Source organism: Coenobita brevimanus, chromosome 70, assembly GCF_032717465.1.
Source record: "Coenobita brevimanus isolate Jiangsu-jjx chromosome 70, ASM3271746v2, whole genome shotgun sequence".
NCBI lineage: Eukaryota > Metazoa > Arthropoda > Malacostraca > Decapoda > Coenobitidae > Coenobita > Coenobita brevimanus.
The window spans coordinates 11710059-11722487 of record NC_137023.1 but is presented as its reverse complement, the minus strand read 5'-3'; the positions used below and the strand labels follow the sequence as shown (position 1 = coordinate 11722487).

The 12429-nt window shown below is 40.8% G+C and overlaps 1 protein-coding gene across 1 annotated transcript in view; it reads left to right on the top strand.

Annotated features, from left to right (window-relative positions):
* LOC145406390 (snaclec bothrojaracin subunit beta-like) overlaps nt 1-11662 on the top strand; it is a 45458-nt gene extending 33796 nt beyond the window's left edge. Inside the window, exons 3-4 of the mRNA XM_080277553.1 lie at nt 11355-11455; nt 11652-11662. Of these exons, the coding sequence (XP_080133679.1) occupies nt 11355-11455; nt 11652-11662 (112 nt within the window). The remainder of the gene's footprint in view (nt 1-11354; nt 11456-11651) is intronic.
* Nucleotides 11663-12429: the final 767 nt, after the last annotated feature.

Sequence of the window (12429 nt, the reverse complement as noted above, 5' to 3'; positions counted from 1 at the left end):
TTCCATCCAAGAAGAAAAATTATAGAAAGCCAAATTTAAGATCCATTCAATTCTAGATGTCTGGACATACTGCATGTAAAAGACTGGAGGTCATAGACGGAAGAAAATGCTGACAGAGGAAGACAATTCCAGAGCTGACCGGTTGCATACATGAAGGACTCAGAGCATCAGTTAACTCTCGCATAGAGAGTTAGACAAAAGGGGATGAGAGTTTGCTACCAGCCGGGTACTTGTAAGGAGGAGGGATGCAAATTTATTCTTTGATAACATCCTGTATGTTATTTGTTCAAACTCTGGTTTTAATTTATGAGTTTAATAAAATCAGGTCATACTCTTCATTTTCCCTGAGTGGGTTAGGAATTCATGATGATCTGTTCTTGGAGTAATAATGAGGGATTTTCGGCACCATATTGAATAAAATCAGGCAGGCAGCAACTGTGATTTCATGTTTCCTGTGTTTACCGTTAGAGTGAAAAATAGTAATCATAGTAGCATCCAGCCTCCCTTTTTCAAGGGGATGACAGAAACAGTATTTCTCTTGGACTGAGCAATTATCAATTCAAAAGGATGGGTTTGGGTGTCAGAATTGTTCTCGTTTTGGAGATTGATAGAAATGGCGCTAAATCTGCTGATCTCTGGAAACGTAAATATATATGCCACTCAGAGCAACCAATCGGACACAACCCATCCTTAAGTGATGGAGGTGTAACTCAAGTTGTGTTCTGAGTGGCATAGTAGGTTTCGTAGCATCGTTTTCTCAGTGATTTGTTCTGGAGCTCACACCTCATCATCGATACAAAGTATTTCAGTATATAAAAAATTATGTAAACAACGTAGAGGAGACTATTTATGTGTAATATGCAAAATAAACGCTTCTGGAAGAGGGGGAATGAAGCCTCTGTGTCGCTTAAACAAGGACCATTTGATATTCCTTTAATGCCAGGTGGTCAGCGCAAAACAGCTAATCACAGATGATTACTCTTCATGTGGGTCACTGTCTATGTGAGCCTTTTGGAATTATTTAAGCTGTTTTTCATTTTCTTTTATATCATATTGTACGCATTAAAATAAAAGAAAACGTACATAGGGGTAAGTGAAATATATATATATTAAAAGACTCCAAATATTGAATAAAAGTGGTTAGTTGTAGTGTCCCGCCCATCTTTAAAGGGGTATTTACTCCTACGTTATGGAAGGTCCCTGGAGAGGTGGTAGAGGTTTTCTTCCTTAACTCAGACCCAACCTAACAGGCCTGAACTTACCATGAAGCAATGTCACTGTGACACAGTTTAAACCGATATTGACCGCCAGCTCAGTTGTTTCCTCACGTTTATGTAAAGTCTGAGGAAAGGAGGCGGTGATATTGTTCCCATTCTAGAAAATTACTATAATGGGCCAACATCTCAAAAAGTGTGGTAAAAGTTTGATATAGGAAAGTATGGTCGTACGATTTTCGTCCACCGTAGCTCGGCAGAGGTCGTGTAATTTTGTCAGCCATTTCTCTTAGCTCAGTGGGGAAAATAAAACATTTTTTTTCCTCTCTTTATCCATTGTTAGCACATATGGCACTTCACCGTAACTGATGTTAATCTTTTGATACAGGTCAGTATTCAAGATTAAGTAATGGTAGTTTGTCATTGTAAATTGGGCGGAGTACAGAAGCTCTTCTTTAACATTTTCTTTAGCAAAATACAGTTCAACATTCACTCTTATGTTACATTTTGATACGTGTTTTATTAGTGTGCACTGCATGAAATATATCCTGCAAGAGAGCAACTACCTGTTACATACATGGGGAAGGTGATGGCCGAGTCGGTACAGAGGTGAGTTGTTGACCCGATGGACATGGGTTTGAATCCCGTCTGTGGTATGGAACCGTTTTAAAGTCTTGAATTTCGCTAAAGTAGACTTGACTGATCTACCTTAAGGCCAGCCAACTTGTCGTACAAACATCCGCTAATACAAATACACGAGTTCTGTATGTGACAGGCGTAACATATTGTCAGTATGGAAGGTGGCTGTTAATGACGAAGTGGTAACATGTGGATGAGTATATTACTTAGAATTGCTGGGTCTCAGGGAGGGTTTTTTTTAAAGCCTATGCGCAGAGTTGGACACACACACACACACACACACACACACACACACATAATAAATTAACTTCAAGAGTGCCAGAATGTTGTGGGGTATCGAAAAATACCTTAGGTCCTTTTAAGACCATATTCCTATGAACTAAGGAGGTTTTTTACCACCACTGCCTTAACGACACAGTTTGCATTTTACGACTTACTGTTCTTTTCTTTAAGTCGCTGTTTTCTGTTATATCGACATGAATTCCATAAGTATCGCGCAAAAGAATATTAATACTCTCAGACTCATATGCCGGCTTTCCTGTCGGTTATGGAAGCTTCCTAAACCTCCTAAGTGATTTACTTCGCTTATTACACTATACTGTCTTTTGTGTTGCTTAGATCATCGTAATATCGCCATACTCTGAATAAGTATGGTACAAAATGGTATTAACCAGCTGGATCCAAAAACAAACCTCTGACGGAGAAGTGCCACGGAGCCTTCGTTGTAACCGACGAGGATACGAGCCCAGGACACACTACCAGGCGGAGAGCATTTGGCTTTAAGCTTTAATAATAATAATAATAATAATAATAATAAACTAGAGTTGTTCTGACAGTGAGAGGGTTCACAATGAGAGCACTCGGCTCCTGTGACAAACTCCCAGCTGATTAAGATTATCTAGTGTTAGCTCCGATTACTAGAGTTGTTGCGGTCATGGGAGGGTTAAAGTGCTGTTTTATATCCCTCCAACATATATACAAAGTAACCTACAGTAGAGAATTTATATAATTATATGCAGAAATAACACTGCCAGAGACGCCCCTAGGCTGACAAGAACGTGAGTTTTGAGACCACTGTTAATGGGCGACTGTCTAGAAGAGTATGAGTGAGGTGGGGAGGGAGAGAAGGGTTAGACCAAGGATGAGTTGGACGGGTGGAGGGGAGAGATACGTGAAAGAGGGGTGTGTGAGTTTGAGAGACGGTAGCCAAATGATAGAGGACTGGGTGACGTTGAGGTGATTTGCCTGTGACCACCCCATATGGGATTAAAGCGTCTGACAGTACATTGACATAAAGATAGATTTTTGTTGGCTGATGAGGCTTTCTCGCACTTCCTCATTAACTCATTCAGCCTGATGACATAATTTCAGTTATTCCTTCTCCAGGTGATTTTGTCAGCATTTAACCCCTCTTTAGTGGATTGCATGGTGGCATATACACACATCTGTCAAGGCGACAATGGGCAACATTTATGCACGTCAAGCTTATTTCAAGTATTTTTACAGGCTAGGTTAGGCTGAAACGCTATCAGATAATTAGCCCCGCCAACGACGTTGGAGGAAATTATGTATTCACCCATGCTTGTCTACTTGTTTGCCCACACGATATCTCCAGAAGTTCTCAGTGAATGTCAGTGAAATTTTGTGGAAGAGTGAGCCATGGGCCAAGATAATAATTGATTAAATTTAGTTGGTTGATCCGGATCTGGATCCTGTGATCCTGCATAATGTGTTCCAAATGAATTTTAATGAAATTTTGTGAAAGGGTGGGTCATGGGCCAAGAAAGAATTAATTAAAATTTGGGGCGTATCCGGATCCGGCATTGACGGAAGTATGCGCTCTGTGATTGCTTTCAAGTTCCTTTCTATGTCCGTCACATCTTACAACCGTTCTTAGAACTGAGGGCCATTGAAAATCAGCTAAGGGGCTCACCTGCTGTTTTTATGTATTTATTTCTTGAATAAAAGCTGAAGGTCAAAATCACATGGTATGGTCAACTTAACCAGTTCTTATTTGATTTCAACCAAACTTTGTGGTGACACATCAAATAACCCATTCATGAGGGGATTTGGTTTTGAGAACAAAGGTTAAGGTTGCGTGGAAAGGTCAGTGGCAGAGGTTACATGGCGCTTTTTGCATGCAGATAAATGGTTACCTGACAATTTTTTTTATTCAAATGGCCGTTATGTAACCAAATGAAGAAATAGACCCACATGAGTGGGTGTTACTCAGGGCGACATTTCCTATTCTTTTAGGAGATTATTTATTAAATTTTCGATACCTTCATTTTCCCCATGTCTCGTGGTCAGAATTTGCAACTTATATAGTTGAGGAAGGGTTAACGCCATTTGTATATACAGAGTTCGAACAGTGTGTCTTAACCCGAATATAATTTGAGATCTCTTCTGTTAAATTTTGTTTTTGATAAGATAGATTACATGAATCGCATGCAGGTGGATATTTGTGTGTTTATGTAAACGGGGCTAATACATACTATCTATCTATCTATCTATCTATTGCCAGACGCCTCAATCCCGTTTGGGGTGGCCACAAACAAATCGCCTCCAAGTCGCCCTGTCCCCCGCTATTTCACTGCCCTGCTCCCAACTCACACCCCCCTCTCTCATATACCTCTCCACCCCATCCCTCCATCTCATCCTTGGCCTCCCCCTCCCTCTTCCCCCCTCCACCTCACTCACATACACTCTCTTCGTCAGTCTTTCACCCTCCATCCTCTCCACATGGCCAAACCACCTCAGTGTGTTCCTCATAACGCTTCCTATCACATCCACATCCACACCACAACGCTCCTTTATATCCTCATTCGTCAGCTTGTCTCTCCACGTGACTCCACAGGCTCCTCTTAAATAACTCATTTCCACTGCTCTCACTCTTGACTTGTGTCCTTCCAACAATGTCCAAGCTTCACTTCCGTACGTTAGAGTTGGTATCACAATACTGTCATGTAGTAACTTTTTTACTTCCATGCTCACTTCCATAATATTAAATTTGAGAGTGCCAAGGTTGGACAAGTGTTACTGCCCCTTTTATGGTGTCGAAGGAGAAAACAAAGTGCCCTGGATGTTGACTGCTGTTTTCTTGAGTAGAGCAGTACGTGTTCCCCTTTAAAGTATCTGACCAAGACTATCTGCTATGCCCAAGTTATGGGCAGTTGTGATAGAGCACACACCTGCAACAACTGTAACACTGCAAGGTACCCTGTGGAAAAAAGGTTTCAGCGAGTATGGTCATGTTCACCTCCAGCTTATATTCAATTACGTATACACCTAATGAACCTAATAAATATTTGCAGAAATACAAAATAATTCATATAAGACGTTAGACAAACCCTCAGTTTTTTATGATCCTTGTTGGAGCATGTAGTATGATTTAGCAGGTTTGACTTTTCTGTTTCGTTGCTGAATAAACTATGCAGTGTGGGAGGCAGGCTGCTCGATTCCAACAGTTATAAGTATACAATATGAGGTCTGTTCAGAAAATATCCAACCTCAGTTTTTTACTCACCTACCAGTTGGAGGATAGGGGGTGGTTTTGTGTAGCACAGTACAGGACCCTCGTGTTCCTGCATGATTAATGCCATCTGCCACGAGGGGCTCAGTGTCTATCAGTCAGCCTGTGTTCAGGGTCGTGCACCTTACGCCTGTCGCGTTCCCGCTGTCGCCACAATGACCGAAAAAGTTGAACAGCATTAGAGCATCAAATTTTCCCCAAAACTAGGTGATAACCCAATTAAAACTATCAGGAAGATCCAGCAACTTTTGGGGAATGAAGCCATGGGGGTAATACAAATAAAAGAGTGGTACAATTGTTTCAGAAATGGCCGAACGCCAGTGGAGAGTGATCCACGTCCTGGGAGGCCATTAACAAGCAGGAGTGCTGAAAAATTTGAAGAAAGTCTGTGATTTGGTCAAAGGAAATCGTCGGTTGACTGCCAGAGAAACTGCTAATGAAACTGGAATCAGTGATGGATCAGCACACAAAATTTTAACGAATGATTTGGGCATGCATGGAGTTGCTGCCAAGTTCATTCCAAAGTTCCTTTCATGTGAACAACAAACTTTGCAGATGAGAGTTGCTTAAGACATGATGGAGTGTGCAAATTTCGACCCAGACTTTCTGAAAATTGTTATCACAGGAGATGAGACTTTGGTGTATGGGTCCAACCCAGAAACCAGCATACAATTGTCCCAGTGAAAGTATGCAGGGTTGTCTCACTCAGAAAATGTACGACAACTCCACAGCAAGGTGAAATGCATGTTGACATTTTTTTTTCGACTAACGTGGCGTTGTGCATCATGTATACTCACCAGAATGTCAGACTGTCAACCAACATTACTACCTCAGTGTTATCCGTCATCTTCCTGATGCAGTTCAGGTACCAGACATTTGGCAAGCAGCAAGTTGGAAGCTGGACAATGACAATCCCCTGCCCATTCTTCTCATCTGATTCAGGAATTTTTGATCAAGCACAACAGCCCACAGGTCCGGTAGGCTTCCTGCTCACAAGGCATAGATCTGTGTGACTTTTAGTTATTTCCCTAGCTTAAAACTCTGCTGAAGGGTTTCCAATTTCAGACGAAAGAAGAAATCATGACAGATGCAACAAAGCACCTGAAGGAGATATCGAAAACCTACTTTGAAGAATGTTACAGGCAGTGGAAAGAATGCTGGATTACATGTGTCAAGTCAGAAGGGGCCTACTTTGAAGGGGATTAGCGTCCTTGCTCAATAGGTTAGCGTTTTATTTTATTTATTTTTTTAGTCCAATATGGATACATTCCAAACAGACCTCATAAATGGCTGTAAAATTTGCTTTTTCCTTTGGCACAGTTTGGTTCATATAATATGTCTGGCATTCTGTATCAGTGCTAAATAAACTGCAATGCAGGAGGAAGGCGGATCATGTCTAGCAGTTATATGTGTTCTAATAATGACCATAGAAATTAAAATGGAGACCTGCATCCTTTGTACACACTCAGGTACTGGTATACTATTTTATTGACCCTGCATCTCTGTGCTCGTGATCTGACTCAGTGAAAGAAAGGAATGTAATAATGTGACCATGTTTACACGAATCCCCTTTCCTGATGGAATTTTGATTCAGTGTTTTCCATTAACATCCTCGTCCAGACTATGTTTTCTGTTACATCTGTAATAGTCTTTCCACATCCACACAGCTTAATTCATTTTTGATATGTGGCTTAAGAGTGAAGAAGTTAATGAAGGTTAAATCTCTCAATTAAAAAAATAATAAATCTGCATTGTAATAAATTCATCAGGGGAGAGCAAATATTTGGCAGAAATGGCTTCCTCAGACTGTAAGAGTCTGTAGTCTGATGACATATTCTTTATTATTGCTATCCCCAGACTATTTTATTTAATTGCAGGAGACACTCTACCCCTAAAGTACTAAGCTCGATGATTGACATTTTTTCAGTTTATTAAATGGATAAAAAACGTCGATCGTGCAACTTCCACAAAAAACTGGCGGCAGCTTACTCCACCCAGGCTGTGTTATACTGTAGATGGCTTCTGACTAATCAGAACTAGGTGTTGGACATGCGAGAGGGATGATCCAGGCCCGAACCCAGGCAGAGGGGGTTGTACCCCCCACTTCCCTCTTGCCGTGTCCTTCTACCCCATTATGTACTGTAAACTTTAATGTTACCTTAATTACCCCATTAATAAAACTGGTCTTCACCAAACTTAAGAAAATGATGTGGACGTAACAACAATAACTAATTTAACCCCTTCGTGCACGATGACGCGTTTGTCGTCATATGGGTGTGGCTGTGACTATACTCATTGACGCTTTTGGCATCATTGAAGCATAAAAACTTTTGTCAGAGGAAAAGTTTTTGGTCGATCGGCGTCATTTTTGGAGCCGTCATAGCTTCCCTGCTCCTTGTCAAAAGTAATGAGTTGGCAACTGTGTGTCCTGATACCAGCAAGAGAGTGGACAGGTTATTCAGTACCAAATGAGCTATGAGTGGGGAAGATGCCATGCGGTTCTGTCCCTTTAAATTTCCACTCTTACTCCCGTCCCAGCCGTGCAACACATTTCACTATACCAGTAGTGCTTGTGTATAGTGTTTGGGCACTGTTGTGATTAATTTGGTGTTTACAATAGGATATTTGGTGTTTGTGAAGCTATCCTGGTCATTATCGGTCGTTGGCCCAACATAGTTTATGCTACTGTTTCTTGTCAACTACACTGCCTCTACCCTGCACCAAATGTGAGTATTCAGCTATAATAATAGTGACTGTGAATCATGTGAATATAGTGTGCATATCTAGTGTACAAAGAATTGGTGAAATACATGCAGTAGCTTAGAGGAAGGCAGGAAGCTGCCCTACAGTCACAACACGGCATGGGTGCACTGTAGTTTTTTGCATTTTCCTCGAAAACTATGAGGCCTAGGATCACCGTTGTGGGCTCAAATGAAAGCCAGTTAAATTCTGCAAAAGATGATAAAACAAAAACATGACAGTGGTACAAAAAGTTTTGCACTAGAGCTCCCCGAATAAAAAAAAATCTGTTCTGTGTCGGAAATGGGTTTTACTTTTTTGCTTATTACTCGAACACCATACCTCGTATCAAACTGGGATCTCCGGAATTCGTAAACTAATAAAATTCTCTTTCCAATGATGGTATAACATGTAGAGATTGAGTTGTAAACATTCGACTTATGATGTTGGGAAGTGAAATGTATGTTCTTGAATGTTTATTCACATGGCCCTAATGTATGTATAGCGTGTTTTTTTGTGTGTGTTTTTGCTTATCGTGTAGAACAAACATTGACGAATAGGAATATGTGGGTTTTGTGGCAAAATAAATATGTTTGGGTGATGAAAATAAGCTGAGAATACACATTTTTGGAGCACACAGCAGTCGGTGGGCGAGGGGAGAAAAGCAGCCGTGTCATGTCCCACAAAACTTATTAATATCCGTGCGTGAAAGGGTTCATATATCTCCATACCAAGAATTTAGTCTCAGTTCATGCTGGCACAAACTGTCTCTTACCATTACTCAGGGTGACGCTGTGCCACGAGTTTCCATCAGTGTGGCAGGTTGCACAAAGGCCCCAGGCAGTGGTTGGACTTGGAGTCTTCGCAGCACTTCTTCCCTTGTGCTTTATTTGCCATTAAGAACTGTAGACCTTTAATATGAGGAACTCTTCTTATGTCGTTTGTCCTTGCTCTGTTCGATATTAGTAATCAAAACAGATACGTTTCGAGTTAGATATAACCATAATTATTCTCTTTCTTGCTAGAGATTCTTCCTAATTCGAATAAGCCATCTGGTGGTCAAAGGAATCAGTGGCCTCCGACGTTGAACAACGTCATCCAATGCCAGTGTTGGTGGCATTGAATTAGCGTAGGCTATAATAAACTGCAAAAAATTATGGGAAGAGAACAAAGGTCGCTGGTAGGTTTACACGACACTACAATCAGAGGCACTCAGGATGTTTTCGCACTTATTTTTACATGTTAACCCTCTCAGGAAACCTGGTCCACGCACCCCTACTCCCCCTTCCACTTTCGGCCTAGCCAGATATATCTCCCGCGCTGAAAGTACGGTTTATACTTCGTTTTATATGTTTCATTACAGAACAGGTCCAGTTACCAATTATTCTTTTGTTGCACTGGAATGCCAAGAGGTGTAGCTTTCTTTTGTTCTCGAGCTGTAAATTTGTAAACTTATAAATTTATGTAGAATTAACCGTGTAAATACTATAATGCGTTCATTCATGTAATAGGAACTTTATGAGGAAGTAAAATATCATTATATTAAATACAATCCCTCTTCTATTTGGCTTATTTTGCATTATGCCATCAAGTTTCTCATGATATAGTGTACAAAGCTCATGAAATTTGCAATAGTACTATATTCTAATCCCAGTCAAAGCTAGATTTACTGTAATATATTAGCCCCCAAAAGTAAAAGATTGTCACTTGCAACTTGCACCAGCGAGACACGTTTACAGTTAAGCACTGTTGACAGACCTACGAGCCTATAATGTGTATGAAAGCAGATCATACGCCTTTTCTTTCTCGTATTTTCTTTTCATCCAGTGTTTCATACGCGTCTAAATGCGTATGAAGACCGTGACGGGGGGGAGGGGGTTAAGTAGATCATACGCGTCAAACACGTATGAAAACCATGAGAAGGTTAATGAGTCATGCACAGTAATTTTTTCAATTTTTCCATGAACCATAGCGAATCACAGGATGGGTTTAGGAAGCTAAGAAACGCATTGCTTGGTGTAGCAGACCATTGTCTTCACGTCTGTAAGAGAAAGAAATCAATTTTAGATATTTAAAATAATTTTCCCGGGGCCGGCCTGGTATGTATGCGAATGTCTTATTTCACTCCAGTAGAGGGGTAGTATGGAGGACTCCATCGTAGTGTCAGAATAACATTCCCCTGTACGTTATCTACAGGATGTCTCTCAGATGTCGATATGGTTTGTATTTGTAGCATGGAAAAGAGTATGAGGGTGTTTAAGGTAATATGAATTGTTCAGGAAGATGCTACAAAATCAAAGACAGTGGTTTCATAATGAGGGTATACTTATGGGGTCAGGCATTATTTAAATAACAGGACTTACAAGAATGTCCCACAAATGAAGAATTCGTTCATTATTAAACTCTGCCCACCTTATCATGGCCATAAATGTCATCTTTCTCGCTTGAATGCTGAATTGTAAAATGAGATACAAAATTGGTGGTACTCACAAAGAAGTGCCATGGAAAGAATGTAGCGCCTCAGTATTGTCTTATTAACACTAGAATATGATGTTAGTCAGCATTAAGTGCCATGGAAATATTGGCTTATTCGACCATTGAGCAACGAGAAATAAGCTGCAAAATGGTGAAAATCTTGGGCAAGTTAAGGAGGACGAATAATAGTAGTGGAGTCTATTTCCGTAGCGTATAACCCACTATTTGCTAGAATATCCCTCAGATGAACACAAATAGTTTTGTGTTATAGTTAGTTCACCTAAACCTGGCAGAGATTTCCGCCCATTAGCAGCTTATATGCCATACCATCCTGGTAGGTAGACTAAAACAGTATCATAGCTGTGCATCTTTTCCTTCATACTTCTTTGACACCAAAAGTATATTCTAGTGTTAAGCTCTTGCTACAGCTCAGCAGTCAAGATGAAGAGGTGACAATTGAAGTCAATCCTCTCAGTATCATGGGGGCACTTGGACAATTTACTCAGGCAACATCCAGGCCGTTCCATTGAGCTAAGGGAGTTCATTGCAGTAGAAAGGCCAATACAGACAGTTTTCAACTTTATGCTTCGTGAATTCTCCTCAACTGCATAAAATTCCCTTGTGAGGGTAAGAGTCGAATAATGTGTTTGTAGAAGGTGAAAGGGTTTATATAGACAGGGAATAGTTGTAATATTAAAAGATCAAATAACTTTAATATATAGCCCAGTACTAATATTTATCTTGTCCCTCATCAGGTCCCAGTACCCCGACAGCGCCGCCTTCTGGGTGGGAGGGTCAGATATGCAGTACGAGAACGCCTTCACCTGGACCAACGGGGCCCCATTCTCCTATACTGGTAAATGAAAAGTTAATGTTTAATGTACACGGCGTTGCTGGGGAAACTGAGCAAAAGAATTATATAATTTATGCATAGGTTTATCGCCATTATCACTATTGTTGTTATCGTCGTCACAGCCATCACTGTTATTTTTGCTTCAACCACTGTTAGATTATAACTGCATTTACCATTATAATTGTTCTTATTACCACAGGCAGCGTCTGAGTGCTTTTTGTCAGAGGATGAAGGGTATATTTTTTGTGCATGCTTCCATGTCCACCCGCAGACTTCGCGTTAAACAACAGGCAGTGAATCCAAAGCAAGGAGAGTAAGACTTGTAACATCGAAGCAACTGCCACGATAACGTTGGTCTGGTAACTGTATTTGTGGGGCAGGGGATTGTGGATAGGAGGAAGGGTAAAAGGTGAAGAGTTTACTGGAATGGCAGTGGAGTGGTTATTATTCATTGCTTTTGGATACTGAATATAAAGGGTAACACAATAATTTTGCTTCAAAACGTTCGTGTGGCATACCAGCGCCTCTCTACAATTATATATAAACCGTAGGTGTAAGAACCAAGCTCATTCTAGCTCCCTCCCGTACCCTAATGTCCGCCTTCCATCTACCTTGCTCCCTTCCTTGTTACGGCAGCGTAATGAAAGTGTCGCATATTATTAGTGAGACACCATCTCGTCAAACTTCTCATTCCAGTTTACCTACGCAGTGGAAGAGTTAAACTGTTGCAAGAGGTGTCGACATAAGTACATGAGTATTGATTTTAATATGATGCTCCGAATCTGAACACGACGGTGATCACGAACCCAGAGTAGGCTGGGTAGCGTTAGGACATGATTGGAAATGCCACTGCATATTACACAACTGGAGTAAACCGTGTGTTTTGTGTTCACTAGAATATCTTACCTGACTGTTGTGGCAACTTTGCATTTGGTCCATAAGATGAGGAGTTTATGTGTGTCTGTGCAGAGATGGGG